This window comes from Podarcis erhardii, assembly GCF_964252035.2.
Source record: "Podarcis erhardii genome assembly, chromosome: 1".
In the NCBI taxonomy this organism is placed as follows: Eukaryota; Metazoa; Chordata; class Lepidosauria; order Squamata; family Lacertidae; genus Podarcis; species Podarcis erhardii.
In genome coordinates, this window is record NC_138497.1 from 24808114 (window position 1) to 24828063 (window position 19950).

At 43.5% G+C, this 19950-nt stretch overlaps 1 protein-coding gene across 1 annotated transcript in view; it reads right to left on the reverse strand.

The window, feature by feature from the left end:
• Nucleotides 1-19950, reverse strand: part of ZC3H14 (zinc finger CCCH-type containing 14) — a 30928-nt gene that overhangs the window by 2418 nt on the left and 8560 nt on the right. The window contains exons 6-14 of the mRNA XM_081860899.1: nt 18319-18739; nt 12725-12885; nt 10982-11082; nt 6977-7132; nt 6201-6275; nt 4573-4732; nt 3312-3535; nt 2298-2418; nt 376-512 (exon numbers count right to left, since the gene is read on the reverse strand). Coding sequence (XP_081717025.1) covers nt 376-512; nt 2298-2418; nt 3312-3535; nt 4573-4732; nt 6201-6275; nt 6977-7132; nt 10982-11082; nt 12725-12885; nt 18319-18739 — 1556 coding nt within the window. The remainder of the gene's footprint in view (nt 1-375; nt 513-2297; nt 2419-3311; nt 3536-4572; nt 4733-6200; nt 6276-6976; nt 7133-10981; nt 11083-12724; nt 12886-18318; nt 18740-19950) is intronic.

Sequence of the window (19950 nt, forward strand, 5' to 3'; positions counted from 1 at the left end):
AAACTTTTTACGTTATGGTTTGGCACAGTGGATTCACTGCTGGACTTTTCTTTTGTCGTTAGCAAATGGCAAGTTTGGTGTGCTGCTGTGCTGCATTTTCAACAATTGTTTCAACTCAGGGACTGACTGTGTGTGTGTCTGTGTGTGTGTGTGGAGGTCAGAATCAACAACTAACCCAATTGTTATCAGAGGCAGGAGGAACCCAATCAAAGGTCCATCTAGTTCAGTATCTTGTTTCCCAACTTGGCCAATTGGATGCCTCTGGGAAACCCACAAGCAACCTGCCTTTGGTTTCGCTAGATCAGATTCTGCTGTCACCAGCACATTCTTCCCAGCAAGCTCACATCAAAACCTGGAATAGCAATAAATCTTTACCTGGTTTAGGAGGTGGCAGTGGGGTCCGACGACTGGCATGAGTGTAGGGGCAATCTGGCTTGGTGCACTTGGCATCGTATTTACAATTTGGATGGATGAACAAGCATTTGTCCGCAAATTTGCAGTTGGGAAAGACTCTGGAATGTGAAAAGGAAAGCTGCTGGGTAAACTTGTTAGAATGTACTCACTTTTTCAAAATAACATCTATGTTTACACCTCAGTCCTCATCCCTGGCATCAAATACAGTTTTACTTAAATCAAGACATTGGTGCTCTTGGGCTAAAATTCTAAAGGAAAACCTCAATTCTGTTTTTTCAAAAAACCCTCTGGCTTCAAGTGCTTTCCATGCTCAAATAATAAACGGGCAGAAATCTGCAAGCTAATTCTAGAGAGTTCAAGGCAACAAAAAAAGTTACATGTGTGCCAAAATCAAGGTCTGCCAAGTTGGTAAGGTCTGGGTTTTTCCAATGAAATCCCCAAACTCTAAAATGGGCATAAAAAGAGCCAAAATGGATCCCAATGATGTCAGTGGACATACTCAATGCTGAACTGAAGGGAGGGGTTCCCCCGCCCCAGCCCTGCACCTGGGGGGGAAATATTTTTTTTTCTTTATTTCCCCCCCCAAAAAACTAGGCGTGTCCTATGGGGTGAAAAATACGGTACTTCTATAGTGTATTTTTCTCACAGCTATTTTCTTCACAATGTTTAGAATACTGTTGTCTGGAAGGTCCAATAGTGTGTTAGCACAACGGATGACTTTGTTTCAACTCCCTTAGTCCCCCTTTGTTGCAGACACTCATCCCTAGTCAAACAGCTGTAGTTTAGGAAGGGCTTCTTGTACCCCAGAATATAACAATAATTGTGATCTCTGTAGCATCATCAATAAAGGTCACTGCCCCAAACGAGTAGACAATCTGAATATTCCCAGTAGAGGCCTAACAGAGGGAGGGAGAAAAGGGTAACAGGAGTCCAATAAATGTGCTTGCTAGATAGAAAGCCAATGACAACTGTAAATCAGATCCAGTGATGACCTGCCTCTGAATGCCCATCGTGAAGGGAGAGATCTCTCTTCTCCCCCAAATTCTCCCTGCACTGCAGAGCTCAAGTGAGGAAGAGATTCTTAAACGTCAAGGGTCTGGCATAGCTCTGTGCTCATTCCCTTGGCTAGCAAAATTAGAATACATTATTCAAGCTAGTGAACATGCTCCATTTGCAGAATGCCCACAGGTGACAGAAAACACTTTTTTTAGTGTGGAATTTGATGGCCCTAGTTTGAGGACTGGGAACCTGTGTCCCTCTGGATGTTGTTAGCCTGCATCTCCCATCACCCCTGACCATTGGCCATGCTGCCTTGAGCCATAGGGTCCTTCAACTTTAGCCTCGGTTGGGTACATGAAACCCTGACTATGCTACCCCTGTTTGGCTACACCTGTTCTACTGTGGTGATGCAAGAAGCCAACCAACTCCACAGCTGTTAGGAAGCAAAGCTGGAGACCCATGAGCAGGCCCACCTCCCTTCTCTCCCAGAAGCTTTTGTGCAGCGGCCTGCTCAATCAGACCCCATCTAGCCTAGCATCCTGTTTACACACAAGCCTGGCAGAAAGACAATTGCCCTTCAAATATATTCCCTCTACTTGGTCTTCAGAAACGAACCGACCTGACCCTGGCACTTCGATTAGGCATTATGATGAATAACCAATGGCAGACCTCTCCTCCTCCTTGCCCCTGTCCAATCCCCTTTTGCCCTTTAAGCTAGTGGCCATTGCCATAACCCGTGGCACAGAAATTTCATTCCAGTGCAGAGGAGGCTTTTGCTCAGGACTAATACAGAGGAGAGCACAGGGGGAGAAGCTAATTTTTGTGTACGCTGTGCCTGAAGACCAGGAGGGACAACTGCATCAAGAAGCATTTGTACCACTAACTTGCATGGCAATGTGGGGTGATGGAAGGCACATTCGTCTCCATTTTTGCAGGCGGGCCAATACTTGCAGCGCTCGGGTACTTTTTCCGCTTTGTGCAGGGCACCAACATCCTCCATCTCCACTGCAGAGAGAAAGCAAAGAGGCTCCAGTTGATCTCAAGTGGTTTGGCTGTTCAAATTTAAGACTGTTTCCATCACAGGGATTATTTACCCACATCAAAACCATGCAAATTTGAGACTCAAAGTGTCAAAATGTGATGGGGTGTGCTATTTATTTAAAATACTCCTGCCCCACCTAGGCCTCCAAGTCAAGAGAAGAAAAATAAACAGAATATTTGTTTAAAATAAAAAACAATAATTATAAGGCAGCAGCGATTGAAAAATACAATACACAACCAGCTGCGGTTACACATGTGACATGGGGAAATCGCTCCTGGCCCATGATTTCATCTCTGGGACAGAAGCATTTCTGTCCTAGGCAACTGTATAGCCTGAGGCTCCTGGCCCAAACAGTAGAGATGATCATAACTGGCTACCCCCCAGGACTTAGGAGTCTCCTGTTTGCTGCTTCAGTCCCAGATGAGCTTCCAATAAATCAGGAATGCAGGGTTGGCAAAAGTGGTGATCCCTTCAGATGTTGTTGTGCTCCAACTATCCTAAGCCTCATCAGGTGCATGGCCAATGGCCAGGGATGATGGGAGTTGTAATCTGGCAATATCTGCAGGACCGCAACTCCCCAACCGCTGCCTTAAATGTGGTGCATCCAACCAGGGCCTGTGCTGTTTGCTAATTATGCTTAGACAACGTTGAGGGTGGGGATCAGAGCTGTGTCCTTCCCAATGTTGAGAGGTCTGTTAGAAAAGAAACCTGCCACGGGAACTTAGCCTGCAGTTCAGTCACTGCATTTCTCCCTGCCTTGTGCTCAGCTCAAGTTGCCCAAAGAAAGCAATGCAAATAAAGAAGCTTTGCAACAAAGCTAACAAAAGATGCTTATCCACTGGGGATGGACTGTTACCATCGGTGCTCTCCAGCTGTCTGGATATAATGTGCATCTGTTGCGCACGAAGGCTTCTTAATCCCTTGTTGGCTGTTGCTTTGGGGGCAACTGGCCTTACTCCTTCCATGAGACTCATTTCCTCCTCCTCTTGATCAGACAAGTATCCTGGCGGGCTGGGGACTCCATCCAAGGTGACTATGAACTTGGGACTAGCAGGCTTCTCTGGCTGCACAAGCTGCTCCCTGAGATGAGAGAGGGGAACCCAGAAGGAACGTCAAAGCTACTGAAACAGAGAGCAGACTAAATGTGCGACAATACAACACATTCACACCCAATTCATGACAATCTGTGAAAGTTTTCTGTTGACAAAAGACTGAACTTTGTTTTTTTTAAAGATACGTTCTTATCTCTAAACCACTTTCCTTAAACTTCTGATAACTGAGATATGCATTTTTTTCTAAGCTAAAATAGAAAAGATGCTCCCTTCTCAGTTTGTGTAAGAAGAGAACGTAAGATTCCTGATGGATCAGACTAGAGGCCTCTCTAGCAGAGCATCGTCTTTCTCAGTGGCCATCCAGATGCCTTTGGGAGGTCTCCAAGCAGGATACGAGACCCGAAGGATCTGTATGAGTCATTGCTCTTCCAATCAGAAGGCCCCTTCAGAACTGTGACTTAGGCAGGGGCACAAGTAAGTAGGCTTCTTGCTACCACAAGGCAGGGTGATGGTCACCCGTTTAAGATGGTTTTAAGAAGGAATTAGACAAGTTCGTGAAAAATTAAGATTGTCAGTGGCTACTGGTCACAATAGCTGTATTTATGATCGGAGGCAGCATGCCTCTGGACACCAGTTTCCGAGGAACAACAAGCCAGAAAGGGCTATTTTCCTACCATCTGATTGCACCCAATAAGCCTTCCCTCAGCTGCTTTTGTAGGTGGGTCCTTTGGGCTCATTCAATCAACTGATTTGTTGCAATGTGCTAGCAGTTTGTGAATTATTGGACTAAAGCAGCCCCGTCATTTAATGAGCCATTTGAAGGCAGGTAAAAAAAAGCCAAGGAGAGGAACTAGAGCAATTCACCATGGCTATCTTTTTTAGAAAAGGAGTAAACACATCTTCAAAGCTAAGAGACCTAATTCACACAACCCCTTTGACGTTTCCCTATGTATGATGCAACTGAGCACCAAAACACACCACTCAGGTATGCCAGTTGCTGCAACTAGGTAAGTAAGCTTGAGTTTCTTAAGCCTTTTACTGATTTTTTAAGAAACAACTTTTTACCTTGTCTGTATGAGCCGTCCTGAGAGTGCCTGTAAGGCCTCCGAGGCCCTCTTACCCACTTCCAGATTCTGGGACACCATTATCTCCTCAGATAGCTTGGGCCTCTTCAAGATAAACGATCTGGTGTCTGTGTGGACCATCGATTCCAAGTCATAGTAATCTAAGCCAGAGAAAATGGCAGAAGTGTTCGAATCAGGCTGTCGTAACCCAAGCACGGGGACAAGTGTGAAGCTCTTTAATGAGGATAAGCAAAGTCACGCAGCCTGCCCAGCTGAGCATTAAACTGGCATATTTTCCACTGCAGCAGCAACAGAACTGGACAGGCATCCCCTCACTTGTGTGCGACCACATATACACATGGAACCAGGAAATCAATCAATCAATCAATCAATCAATCAATCAATCAATTCTAACCTGAAATGATGGGAGAGCTGGAAAGTCCTTGTGGCTGGTAAGGAGACCCTCCAAGAGCCCAAATAGGATGCTAGTGAGCCAAAAGTCTAGAAGAAAAGACTCCAAGGGCCCCAAATGGCACACAGGAGCTCTCACTGCTGCCACACTACCCTGCTCAACAGCTGTTAGATGGGAAGCTGCACTTACTGCAGTGGGCTCCCCACTAACGCACATTTCACTTATGTGTGCGAGAGCTTAGAATGTAACCTCAGAGTAAGTGGGGAGTTGCCTGTACAAGCAGCCACTGAAGTCAAGATGGCACTGCACTAGATAGGCTGCTAATTCAGTTCATATGCTCTCGTCACTCCTGGCCCAGCGGTCCTTTAATGGATACAAGAGTGGCCACAAGAAACCATGCTTGCAACCGCTGCAGCACACAGTGTTAAACGTGGCACAGAGCTATGCACATGTATGGTCCTATCCCTGCTGCTAGCTCTGCGCCAGGAGAAGCAACTAGTATTGGATGTTAATTGAGCAAGAGTGGCATTGGTGGGGAAAGAGAGAGCAAGCAAAATAGGGGGCACAGGGGGGATGGCCAACCCATGCAAGCCATTGCATGACTGCATTAAAAGCATCTCTTAAGTACATGGGATGTTGTGTGTAAAGCTATCTAAGATTCATTGCTTGAACAAAGGTGGCTATTACAGTGCAGTCAGAATGAATGCCTTTGACGTGACCCATCAGGAATTTCCCCCTGTGCAAGTCTCCCTGAAATAAATGGTGCTAGTCCAATAATCCATCTGCTTGATTTCATCTCTTTAAATGGGACTTTCCTCAGAGAAGCTCCCACGAGGGTTTTCAAGGCAAACAGAATGAACAGATCTGTGCTTCAGACCACTCAGTCAAATGAAGGCCTTCAAAAGAACTCCACAGTTTGCTACAATCTTAAATAAAAGTAATTTAAGCTTCTTTCTTCAACACAAAATTAATGCATCAACGTCGGACATAGTAACACAAAGTCCACTTGGGATTGGCTTTGACAGCAGGTGACAAAATAAGTACCTTCCCATTAGCAAAACACTGAAGGGACTTTTTTTTTCAAATACAATTTGGACTTTAACCTAATAAAAGTTAAATGGCACTGTTTTAAACCTAAAATATACAGAGTTTTGGCTGTAAGGAGGCTTTGGGAAGCCTGCTTTCTTTTTCTTTTTTATTAAACAACCACAGCTAACCTTGTGCCTTTTGTAATGCTTCTCCAACGGCCGGTTCAATCTGGAGACGGGAAAAGAGCTGCCTTTGCTGGGTTCCTAAAATAAATGTGGAATGAAAAAGTATTTTACTGCCTGTGCAACGCAAATTAATGGACAGCTGTGCAGTCACTTCCTGCAACTCTATTCTTAACAAGTGCTCTCCCACCCTCCACAAGGCACGGGATTCTCTTACAATCAGCTTCCACTTATTCTACTCATCTGCACAATGCTAGGAGATTTCTGCCTCTTCCTCTATGGACCTATTTGAGCAATACTTTACTCTTGGATTATTCCTAGAGAGACTGGAAGTGGACTTTGGGCTTCTGCACTGCCTCCCTGCTCTGTAGCTGGTTTTATCTCATGAAATCAACATTACCTTGGATGCCTTTAAAAGGGGGTTAAGGCAAATTTAAGATGGATAAATAGGTCCACCCTTGGCTAATTGGATGGCTACCCCATAATAGCTAATTGGAACATCTCCATTTAGAGGCAATGAATGCCACTAAATTCCAGTTACCAGATTGGTGGGAAAAGAGACTTTATGCCTTGCTGGTGGGCTTCACCACCAATAACAGAAAATGTGGGGGCCCCCTCCATTATAGTGAGGAAATGAAAGAGGAGCACACAAGAATCTGAGGCTTATTGGGTTGAGATTCCTATTCAACAGAATTACATGTGCCTGCAGCATAACACATGTTTTGGGGCTGGAGAACAGAATTAACCTCTCCTTGAGAACAGAGCACTTTATTCAGTATCACCTGGAAGTCTCCCTAATGCTTCTTCCTTTGGCTCTTCTTCCTGTATCTGGGAGTTCCCTCTGGACGGCCGGCTCTGGCCATGCATCACTTCCAGAAAGGTTTCCTCTTGAGATGTCCGGGTTCTGGGAGCCACAGGAACTGTCTGCTTTGCTGGCACTTTCCACAAATAAAAATGAAACAAATCATCAAAGGCTGATATGCAAAGAGCAAATGATTCATTATCACAAGAGTTAATTGCATTCTCTAGAAATCCAGACAAATAGGCCAAAAGAAGCAGCAATTTCTAACCTCATAAAAGTGTGGCTTTCAGACGGATTTCTGGCAGGAAATTAACTCAAGACTGTCAGCTTCGCCTTTGAGCCAGCGCCAACGACTGGGCTCAACCTCTTCAGCCCCGACTGGGCCAGGCGAGCTGGAAAAGCACTCCCAGAGACCTTCAACTGCAGGGAGCAGGTCTAAGTGCTGTGGACTCACAACTTAGAGCTGTGAGCACCAAAACTCAGTTCCAAAAGTCAGCGGAGCACAGCAGAGTATGAACCACACGAACGACAGCTCTGAAGTATAACTTCTTTTATTCTCTACAGCTACTGAAAAAACTAAAGACTAATCGAAGACGCTGGACTGCATGAGTGTTACAGCTGCTTGAGCAGTCACCTTATCTATATACAGATAACACTCAGACTCCCTTTGAAGTCAGGCTGGAGCGGAAGAAGCGATGAGCAAAATCCGCCCCCTTCTTTCTGAAACATTGTCAGCAGATTCTTGCAATGGGAGGGGTGAAATATCCTCAAAGACATTAATTAATAAGCTACCCCTTTATCGCTCCACGAACCTTCTGCTTTTGTCTTTTGTCTATACTTCTGCTTTCATTTGAATGTGTTGGTTTGGTGTGGGGAAGAATGAAGTTGTCATTTTGGGAAAGAATTGCTACGATAAAGATGAGTGTGTTACCGAAAATGTTGTTTTTGTTTCAAACAATTCCGATAATCAAAGGGGCGGCAATATTTAAAGAGTGGCAAAGAGTAATTTCAAGGTACATCTGGAAGGGCAAGAAGCCGATAATAAAGTTTAAGTTATTGACAGATGCAAAGGATAGAGGAGGCTTCGTCCTGCCAGACTTGAAATTATATTATGAAGCATCGTGCCTCTGTTGGTTGAAAGAATGGATGAAATTAGAAAATATAGAAATGTTAGATTTGGAAGGTTTTGACAACAGATTTGGTTGGCATGCATATTTGTGGTTGGATAAGAAGCAAGTACATAAGGGTTTTGAAAATCATATAATTCAAAGATCTCTCACTGAAGTTTGGGATAGATATAAAAATCTATTGGAGCCAAAAAACCCATATTGGTTATCTCCATTGGAGGTATTGAGTGTGAAGAAGATTAATATGAGGGGGAATTGGGTGACAGACGAGAGTTTAATAATGAAAGTGGGAAGTAAATGGAAATTGAAACCATATGAGGTGGTTAAAGAATATGTTAATGATTGGCTGCATTATTTTCAGATTAATGAAATGTTTAAAAATGATATAGTACAAAGAGGTTTTGCTGATAAGGAAAATATTAAAAAAATGAAGTTAAAACTTTAACTAAAATGTATAAATTATTATTGAAATGGTATACAAAGGATGAAGAGGTGAAATCGGTTATGATAGATTGGGCCAAAGATTTTGGATATAATATACAACTGAATGATTGGATAAAATTGTGGAAGGAAGGAATGAAATTCACTGCGTGTACCACAATAAAAGAAAATGTGATGAAGCTGATGGTATGTTACACCAGTGATGCTTTTGAATTCTGGTGCTGGAGGAGACTCTTGAGAGTCCCATGGACTGCAAGAAGATCAAACGCATCCATTCTTAAGGGAATTAGCCCTGACTGCTCACTTGAAGGACAGATCGTGAAGCTGAGGCTCCAATACTTTGGCCACCTCATGAGAAGAGAAGACTCCCTGGAAAAGACCCTGATGTTGGGACGACAGAAGACGAGATGGCTGGACAGTGTTCTCGAAGCTACAAACATGAGTCTGACCAAACTGCGGGAGGCAGTAGAAGACAGGAGTGCCTGGCGTGCTCTGGTCCATGGGGTCACAAAGAGTCGGACACGACTAAACGACAACAATATAATGAGATGAAAAAAATGTTGAAATATACATTTACTAAGAAACCAGAAGCATTTTTACTAGGAATAATAGGAAATGAAATTAATAAGAAAGAATGGAAGTTGTTTTTATATGCAGTAACAGCAGCAAGAATATTGTTGGCCCAAAAATGGAAACAAGAAGAATTGCCTACGATTGAAGAATGGAGAATGAAATTGACAGATTACGCGGAACTTGATAAATTAACAGGAAGGATCCGGAATCGACGTGACCAGAGATTCACTGAAGACTGGATTAAATTTACAGAGTATATACAAACACTATGTGATGATTAAATAACGTTTGTAGGTTTTCAGGAAGTTCTGTGAAAATGTAAGGTAGAAATATTGTTTTTTAAAAAATAAGGGATAATTAAGATATTAAGGTAGTGCAATATTGAGAAATGTGGAAGAAGTAAATAGAATGGAGAATCATCAGAAAGGCTGAGAGGAGTAAAAAAAAAAGAGGATGTTGGTGATAAATAAGATGTTTGTTTTGTATGTTTTTTATATTGGAAAATTAATAAAAAAAAATTTTTTCTTTAAAAAAAGAATGTGTTGGTTTGGAGAACATTTGTCTCAGTCAAATGTTAGCTGACACACTGGATAGACAGCCAGCAGAGAAATGATAAGCTATCCGGTTGCACTGATGCTTCCATCTGGCTGCTAATACAGTATCATCATCTAGGGGGCAAGAAGATTTGCCAGCACTTCTCACAGTCCTTTCTTACTTGAGGGGGAGCCACAGAAGGCCCTTCCTGCCAATGCCAGAAGATTACAGTGGGCTTTAGATTCTCAGCAAGGCTACAATGCTAGAACATTAATGTGTGGTTTCAATGCTCCATTTCATGGGTTGTTTTTACTATTGCAATGTAGTCCTTAAAGCTGTAAGCAATCTTGAAAACCTTCTGCTAGGAGAGGTGGAATGTAAATCCCATCAGGGAAATATAGAAATATTTCAGAGACTTAAGGACCGATCTGCACATCAAGCTTAAAGTAAGATTTATACCCACTTAACCATCATGGTTTCCCCCAAAGAATCCTGCTAATTGTACTGAAAATTCTGTGTTGGGTACTTCTAGTTCCCTCACAGCACTACGGATCCCAGCTTTAGCCTGCAACCCGCACTTCCCTGGGAATAAGCTTCAATAAATGTGCAAATAGACATGTCTGGGATGGCGCTGTTAGTCCAGGGCATAGATAGGGCATAAGAGAGACTGTGGGAGCTTTTCCGTAACAAGTGGGGCTTCTGTTCACTTACAACACCATGTGGTGCCAGCTCTGCAGCAAACATCTCACTTGTGATCTTGCAATGAAAACTGATCTGTGGGGCTGGTGTTTTCAGTGTCAAACCAAAAACCATTTCCAGAGGGGCAGCCATGTTAAGTCCACTGCAGTTAAAACAACAAACAGTGGCACCTTAATGATGGCAGGATCTTTCAGGGACTAAAGTCCACCTCATCAGATGCTCGGTGTATTGCCTGATGTTAAAACTTAAACATATGCAAAATAAGCACGGTTAGCATTCACAACAGATCTTAAGTTCAATCCCTTGTGTCTCGCGCCACTGGAGAGTCACTGCCAATCAGGTTTGACAATACAATGGACCAATAGCCTGACACGGTAGAAGGGAGCTTCCTATGACCCTAATGGCAATAATCAAAGATAAAACAAACATGCTAACTTAGAACACCTGTAGTTGAAGTAAGATAGCAAACCATTATGACTCATGCCACAGGTGGCGGCAGTGATCTTTTGGATATGTTGCTGTTTAGGTTTATCTTCCTGTGCCTCGATTCATTCGGGCTTACTAAACTGGGCTTGGAGCTCACGTGTCCCTGTCAAACTACAGTCACTTACCTGCAGCATAATTTGTTGTCTTTGTAACAGATTCCTGGGCTTCAGAGATAGCTTTCAATATTAAATTCTTATTGGCCTGTTTGTTAGGTGGCAGCGAAGGCCTGGAGGGATTGAACAAAAAAAGATACAAGGAAATTAATTTGTCATTGTAGAACCATAGAAGAGTGAAGTATTGCTGTGTTTTCAAAAGCTTGGCTGAAATCTTCACGAGGTGTACAGATTAGAATTTTTGGAGTTATTTGATCATCAGCTGCCCTATTGCATCTGCCACCTTCTGTGCTACTCTGTGAGCCACGCATCCTATTACTGAAATAGGACTGATTTCTCTTCTCCTGGCATTCATCTCCACAGAGAGGGCACCCTTCAGTATTCTGCAATCCCCTGCCATACATCCAGCGACTGCAGAAGTCACGCTTCTGCTGTGGCGGCAGCAGAGGCCAATATGGATGCGCTCCTGATCTTCTGTAGTCCTCTCTGACCCCATTCCCTTTTCTGCAAGCATAATGAAATAACTGTTGGATCCAACTTTTGGATCCACAGCAAAATACATCTTGAGATCAGCACTGGCCTGCGAGGCACTGCTGGGAAAACACTGCGCGGAAGCTAAGGTGGAAGGCACAAATACAAGATGGGTGACACCTGGCTTGAGAGCAGTACATGTGAAAAGGATCTAGGAGTCTTGGTTGACAACAAACTTGACATGAGCCAACAGTGTGACGTGGCAGCTAAAAAAGCCAATGCACTTCTGGGCTGCATCAATAGGAGTATTGCATCTAGATCAAGGGAAGTAATAGTGCCACTGTATTCTGCTTTGGTCAGACCTCACCTGGAGTACTGTGTCCAGTTCTGGGCACCACAGTTCAAGAAGGACACTGACAAACTGGAACGTGTCCAGAGGAGGGCAACCAAAATGGTCAAAGGCCTGGAAACGATGCCTTATGAGGAACGGCTAAGGGAGCTGGGCATGTTTAGCCTGGAGAAGAGGAGGTTAAGGGGTGATATGATAGCCATGTTCAAATATATAAAAGGATGTCACATAGAGGAGGGAGAAAGGTTGTTTTCTGCTGCTCCAGAGAAGCGGACACGGAGCAATGGTTCCAAACTACAAGAAAGAAGATTCCACCTAAACATTAGGAAGAACTTCCTGACAGTAAGAGCTGTTCGACAGTGGAATTTGCTGCCAAGGAGTGTGGTGGAGTCTCCTTTTTTGGAGGTCTTTAAGCAGAGGCTTGACAACCATATGTCAGGAGTGCTCTGATGGTGTTTCCTGCTTGGCCCCTGGACTCAATGGCCCTTGTGGTCTCTTCCAACTCTATGATTCTATGATTCTATGGAAGGGAAGTCCCCCCCCCCCCCGGTTGTTGGGACAACCAGCAACTGTGGGTTCACACGGCACTCACCGAGGCATCTCCTACCCATCAGTTTCTGGTTCAGTTGGCAATTCCTCTCCCCACTTGATCACCCTGCAGCAATGGCAACAGTTCCTACTAGCGTGCTGCTCCCAGGTTGCCAGGGCTTGCATTTGTTTTCTCCTCCATAAGCAATCATTTACTGTAAAAGCCAGGCCTTAAATAATCAAGCAACAAAATTACTTCTAATGTATTTTCTTGGGTATATGGCATCATTTGATCTTGCAATGTGGCCCAACACCCAGAAACAGCTTAGGCACATCAGGAACTCAGGACAATCTATCTTGATGCTTACTTTCTTTGGCCTAATTCAATCCCCACAATTCTTAGGTACCTTCTCTCAGGTTTTGCAGGCACAGATACACTGCTGGAGATGCCTCCCAGACGGAGTCCACAGTCTTCCTCTTCCTCCTCCTCCTCTCCATCGTTGCTGAACCGTTTCACTCGGACTACAGAGCTTACAACTGGGAGTTTTCTCTTCCTCAAGTTTTCTTCCTGCAAGAAATACGATAATTTATTTTATACGTTTTTGTTTGAGAAATTTGTAGCATCCCCTTTAAGGCAGGCATTTCCAGGACAACGTAACTATAATTGATTTTGCTTTGAAAAAGAAAAAGTGGCTGGTTTTCCCAATGTCCATGTCCAACGTGTTTTCCATGCCTGATGGTGAGTGAAGCCTGTTAACAGGCAAAAAACCCCCAAAAAACCACACCATATAACTGAAGTAATCACAATTATACCCCTGCTTGCTCCTGACTCCCTCTGGGTTTTGCTGTGTTGAATTTCCTAAACATCATCTACATTTGTTGGTGAATATATTAGAGAAAGGTATGGTTATGTGTGTGTAAAACTTTAAACACACACACATGCAAATTGGGACAACTGGATGGATCAAAAGCATGTACTTAATCTTTGAAGAAACATGACGTTTTCTAAAGTGCAACATAATTAATAATAATAATAATTTAAAAAATGTACTGAACAAGCTGTTAAAATTCCAGAAACAGCACCCAGATTCACAGGTACTATGCCCGTATTCAGGCCTTAGTTCCCTTCACCCCAAGAGTGATTCAGATGATCATATTTGCCCTGCTGTACCACTCAAAGCCAACATCTACCACAGCAAGTCCTCGCTTCTTTCTCATCCACCTGCCCCCTCCAATTTTGCTTCGGAAAGTTGTTTTGGAATCAGAGGTGGATGGTTCCCAGTGGATCAATTAGTCAAACTCCCCACACTATATTTAAAAGCAATGGCAGGTGTTCAGTTGACTTTTTCTTGGGGAGCTGAGCTCATTTTGTTTTGTTTTGTTTCTCTTCCCGTTACCCCAACCTGTCCCATTTTCAGGATAACCTCAGGATCCCACCGCAATAAGAGGTTCTTAGCACAAAGGGGGGAGTCAGGTTGGGTTTTCAACCTTTATTTATCACATTCACATCCTGCTTTCCCCTCAAGGAGCTCACAAGAGCAGGTGGGTGGTTTCTCCATTTTACCCTCACAACAGCTCTGTGAAGGAGGGAAAGCAGAGTGTCAATCACTACGGTTGCCCAATGAGCTTCGTGGAATTTCAATCTGAGTCCCCTTTGTTCAAATCCATGACACTTTCATCAGCAACTCACGAAAGGAAGAGCTGGAGGGAAAGAATGCATGCAGGATACAGCTTTAAAAGCAAAACACACAAGAACAAAAAAAGGCAATCACCTTCATCAAGGCAGCTTGCATTTTAAAAAGAATCCAAATTCTAAAATTATTCACCAAGAATTATGGATGCTAGGGCAAAATTTGTGCAGATTTATTGGCTGACTTACTGCAAAAATCAGAGGCAGCGAGGCGGGAGGAGGATAATACAGGGAGGAAGAGCGGTGAGAGACAGAATGAGTGTTTGTGATTATGCATGAAGAGGAGCCTGGTCAAACACTAGGGGCTCATCCACACTAACCTTTTGCTCCACACTGCTTAGGCACAGATCCAATCTTTAAAGTGCCGTGTCCAAGCGTTTTTTTAATGTCCTGGCCCTTTTCAGTGAAAACCTGCTTTTTAATGCTGGATCAGAAGAAACAGCAATTAGGGGCTTTCTGCAGATTGCTCTGGTTCAGGGGTAAATAGCTGGTTTGGGCAGGGAAAGTGCCAGGGCAAAAAAAGAAAAAAGGGACTTGGACACAGCACTTTCAAACACAAATGTGTACCTAGAAACACAGCACGAAAGGATGTCTGGATGAGCCCTAAGATGGAAAGCCAGAAACTCATGTACGATAAATAAATTATCACCTGCTAAATAACAAAAGTTATTTGGCAAGTCCTTCTTGCATTCTCTCTCCCCCCACCCCCACAAATCAATATGTACATTCACAACCAGGGAAGTTAGAAATCTGCCTTCTAAAGAAAACAAATTTATATTTTTACTCCCAGCCACTTACTCATCTATACCTAAGAATGTAATGATTGATAGTATCCTGCCCCCTTTACACAATAGGTGAGTGCAGAAGACACTAACACACAGCAAAAAAGGACAGGAGAGCCACATCCATCATGGAGGAAAGGAACCAGTAGCTAATATCATGACAGCCCAAAATATGGTGAGATTAGCTAGATGTGACTGAGAAGATCAGGTCCAGAGCAGGATTATCAATTTTGTATGATCAACTGTTAAGAGTGGGGGATTTGTTGAGAAGGGCACCTACAACATGTGTGCAATAAGCTAGTGCTGGTCCCTCCAAAATAATCCACTGATGTGTTTATTTTTAAAATAACACACTACTCAAGTTTAAAATAACACACTACACACAACTCAGAAGCCTCCCACTTCCCACTAGTGGTTCTGCTTAGCGCCATCACTGTATGCACTGATATATGGAGTGACGTGTCAGGGTGTTTTAATGTCCCAAAGGCTTTACAAATTTTTGACAGAGGAGGAGACAATGGGAAAAGGAGAGGCAGACATGACAAGGGGCGGTATTTTATTATTTATTCATTTAAATATTTATATCCTGCCGTTCCATGCCTTTCAAAAATACAACACCAACACAATTTAAAATACAGTCTTCGAAACGACAACAACAACATCGATAAAACACACCAGCAGACATTATCTGAAGGCACTTGACTAAAAATGGTCAGCTGGTCTAAAACAGTTTGATGTGTGTGCTCATTAAGGGGGTTGTTCCAAAGTACTGGTACCACTACACCAACTGCAGCTCTGTTGATGGGAGGACAGTGAAAGTGGCCTTAAAAACTGAGCCAAGATCTCATGCAGGTTCAGAGAGGAGAAGATGATCCACAAGGTACATTGGTTTGGTCCCACGCCAGTTTTGAAGGTCAAGGCCAGCGCCTGGAATTGAGCTTGAAAGCAAATTTGTAGCAATGAAGCTTGTACAAAACAGGCGTAAAATGGTAGACCCTACGGGCCCCAGCATTCTGAATCGCTTGACATTCCTGGATTGCAGCTCCACATAAGGCACATTAGAGTAATCCAACCTGGAAATAACCATGCTAGATTTGATTTGTCCTGGAAAGAGCACAGCTGGCAAATCAGATGGAGTTGGTCAAAGGCAATCCAGGGCACTGTTGTCACTTCCACATGCAAGAGCACAGACAGTTCTAGCAGCACACCCAAGCTGTGAACCTGCTGCTTCTGGGGAGGGTAACCTTATCCAAACAAGTTGAGCTCCTCACCCAGGATCATCAGCACGACCTGTCCAAACCCTGAGGTCATCTACAGAGGCCCTTCTCAGTGTGCCCTCTCCACTGGAAGTGCCTCCATCTTGCAGGATGTACTATCTCTAAGGAAGCTTTCTTTGTCATCCTTTTGCTACTGGGCTAAGACTTTTTTTTGTTCTCCCAGGCCTTTTTAAAGATCTCATTAGTTTAGTCCCTGTGCTACAGTTGATAGTGTTAACTGCAGTATTTTGCTCACTGTTTTCAGCTCATGTGGTCTGTATTTTCTTTTATTGGGTTGGCCTTTCTGTATTTCTGTTGGCCTTTCTGTATTTCTGTTTCTTGCTGGGTTAGTTTTTAGTTAGTTTAGGTTAGTTTTTTTAAGAGTCACTGAATTATTATTTTTTACTGAATCATTCTTATGTTTTTAACTGACTGTAAACAATGCCTAGAGAACTTGCTTTATGAAGGGGGTCTAACAAATATGATTAACAATGAATACATACAGGCATACATATGTCTGTCTTGTCTGGAGTTTCAGTTTGTTCACCCTCATCGACTTTCAGACTTCCAGACACAGAGTATGTATACAAAAATTCTTTCTCCTTTGGGGCTATTGGCTACGACAACTTAAGTCAGCGGACCACATTGCTGTCTAGGTTATCTTCCAGTGGCCCCATGCCAGAAGTGGGTAAGGCCAGAGGAAAAAGCTGACAAAAAGCAAAAAATGAATCTATTACCTTTGTACAGTAGGCTAGTTTCTTCATGCAGTCCTCTCTATTCAAGCAAGCACCCACTGCAGGAGGGTGCATAGAAGAGTTGATGAAGCATTTGACCTCAGAAGGGGGTGTGGCCTCGGGAGGATCTCAGGGCTAGAGGCCTGGAGGGACCCAAATGGCCCCTGGGCCTGAGGTTCCCCACCCCTGATTTGAACCAGAGGCTTCCGACATGAGGATCCCAAACTGAAGCCAATTACTTAAAACAAACAATGATACTTATATGCCCTTCTAAAAGATCTGGGGTGGAGGAAGCAGCCGCCGAGTGCATAGAACAAGTGGTCACAAGGATACTGTCCCATTAGAGTATGGGGCAAATAGCCACATATCCATTCATCCCATTTCCTTTCTTATAGTGTGCTTTGCTCTACAAAAGACCCGAGAGCTAATGCTGGGATTGACCACAGGCTGATTCAATGACAGACTCTAGAATATGCAGGGATCTGGAAACCAAAAGTCACACAACTTGAACAGGCAAGGTTCTAAGAACAGCAGCCAGATAAACAAGATAGTTAGTTTTACCCTCAAGTTCAGCTTAGTTCGATTATTTTCAAACCTCATTCCAAGGAACTCTCAGTTTTCCTAGCAAATGCTCAGTGACAAGGTCAGCAAAGGCAGTCAAGCTTCTCTGAATGACAGCTGATGCATCAAGAGTGCTGGGTGTGAACTCAGGTGCACTCTTAGCTCATAGAGTGCTGCAGCCTGTGCCTATCTATTTATTACCCCTCTCTCTTTTCAAGGCACTTAGGTGCCATACAAGGTTCCTTCCACTTTATCTGCACAACAACCCTGTGAGGTAGGGTTAGGCTTAGATATGGAGACTAGGCCATGCTCATGGATGAGTGGGAATTTGAACCTAGGTCTTGGCGTTCTAATCACTATACTACACTGACTCTCTGGGTAAGTGAAGACCTTAGGCCATTGGTCTTCAACTGGAGGGTTGGGAATAACCATCAGGTTGTGGCCTGATCTAAGGTGGGTCTCAACAGCACCATACAAATATTGAGTAAAAACTAAGAAATGGGTCTGCAAATGCATTACATTGGGTTAAAGGCGGGTCCTGGGTCTGGAAACATTGAAGACTATTGCCCAGGAGCATTCTCCAGAATATTCTACAACACGAAGGAGTTCCAGTCAGACACATCAGTGTGACAAGAGATCCCCAAAGACAGAAAACTTGAAATCCTCTTATTTAGTATTAGCCAATGAACAAACCTAAGAAAAATGGACACATAACACTCATGGAAGGCCCAGATATGCCCAGGTGAGGGCTACAACTGCTACTCACCCTATTTAAGGCTAACACCATACACACACATTTTTCACCCCCTAGTCACTAAAGCAACTAGAATCTGGATGCCACAAGGTTTAGATGCCATGCGTGAGATATTTTTGACCACTCTTGCTATGTTTAGAACAGGGGACTCCAAGTGTCCATGGTGACCTCCGTTTGTTGAGTACATGTTAAATTACCGGCATAGCTTGGGCTTACATACTTACCTCACTGCTAATTTTATCAGCATTCCCTTTGGCAGTGGGCCTGTAACTTTCAGCCAAGCTGCCAAACACGTCTGGATCGCAGAGCTGGATGGCTTCCAGTGACCTGCCGCCCTGCATGTCGAGCTGCTTGCCAGTCTGTATGCTACTCTGTTGTGGCATTCTCTGAAAGTGCATGTTGCCTTCTGCACCTCGGCTTGCTGGTGGGCGGTAGATTTCAGCAGATGGGCGGGAGGAACCGTAAGTCACCGTCACGAGAGGCTTCTTCCGGGGCAGCCGGTTCTCCTGCACAAAATTGAGGTCTTCATCAATGAGGTCATCCGGCTCAGGCTTAATGTCGATCACAGCTTCCAAGGGGGACAGCTCCCTGAGAGGTTTCACAGTTGACATCAGGAGAGATGGGGAGGTGTCTTGGCGAGGCTGCCTGCATGAGAAGAGAAAATATTACCTCCACCTCATGTCAAGAAAATGCTTGCTTGAAGCCTCCAAATTGAGAAGGGAGCATAAGAACATGTTTGTCAAATTTTCACAGCTCTGTTCCTGGTAGTCCTCACCTATGAGGAGGCGTGAATTGCTACAAGGTGCTTTAAGGGTCAACCCAATCCTAAATTGAATGAAAAATCTGTTTTTGCTTGTGCCGCTTTGGGGCAATTCTAACCCCACTGGAATGACTGAGAAGACCAGAAAAAAAAACCAATGTACATAGGCTACTAGAGGTCACAGTGACTGCACAAATTGTTGTTTTAAGTTGTGAAACCTACATGTTTAGTTTAGAACCTACTCAGTCCATTTCATGTCGGAAAATAGCATATAGGGTGAAAAAAGTTGTTGTTTTTCTATTTTCATAGTAGACACTCACTTCTTCTAACAACCCAACAAACTGTATAGTACCATACAGGTTTATACACACCCCTTTCAAACTTGAATTGTTGAAACTCTTCCCCTCAGTTAGAAACTTTGCTATGATGAAGAAAAATTGTTTTCTTTTTACAGTAATTATTTTGCATAACACTTTCTAATCTGACTTGTTCACTGAGACTCCAATTGCATCTGGAGATGGTTACCAGCAACCTCACCTAAGCAGCTGGTCAGACCTAATGGCAACTCTTGAATCAAGGAACTTTAGCTGACCACTATTCCCTGCTCACAGTAAGATCTCTGCCAATGATGTTTGGTGGATTTTTTTTTTGCATTTCCTAAGTTAATTAATAACAATGAACTGATACCAATAAAGTCAGGCAAGCTTGGTAATTTCAAAGTTTTCAGCTCAGCTTACTAAATTCAAGTAAAACAAGCATGCTGATTTAGATAATTCTCTAGACCAAATGAAAATTTCCCAGTGCAACTTATCCTCATTCGAAATGTTCAGATTCAAATTTTCCCATTCAAAACAATTATTTCTGCCTGCTCCAAGAAAACCCACGTCACAGATTTTATGCTGCTGCTTGTGTTGTTCCAGGTTGCCCTTGAGACTTCTGGGGCACAACGTCCCTAACCTCTTTCAAAAGAATCAAAAAGTCCTCCAGTTTGATGATCAGCTTCAGCACCAAACTATCAATGTGAGAGGCAAGCACAACCTATGGAATACATTTACGAAGGCTCCCACAAGGCTTTATTTCATATGAGAATGTTGTT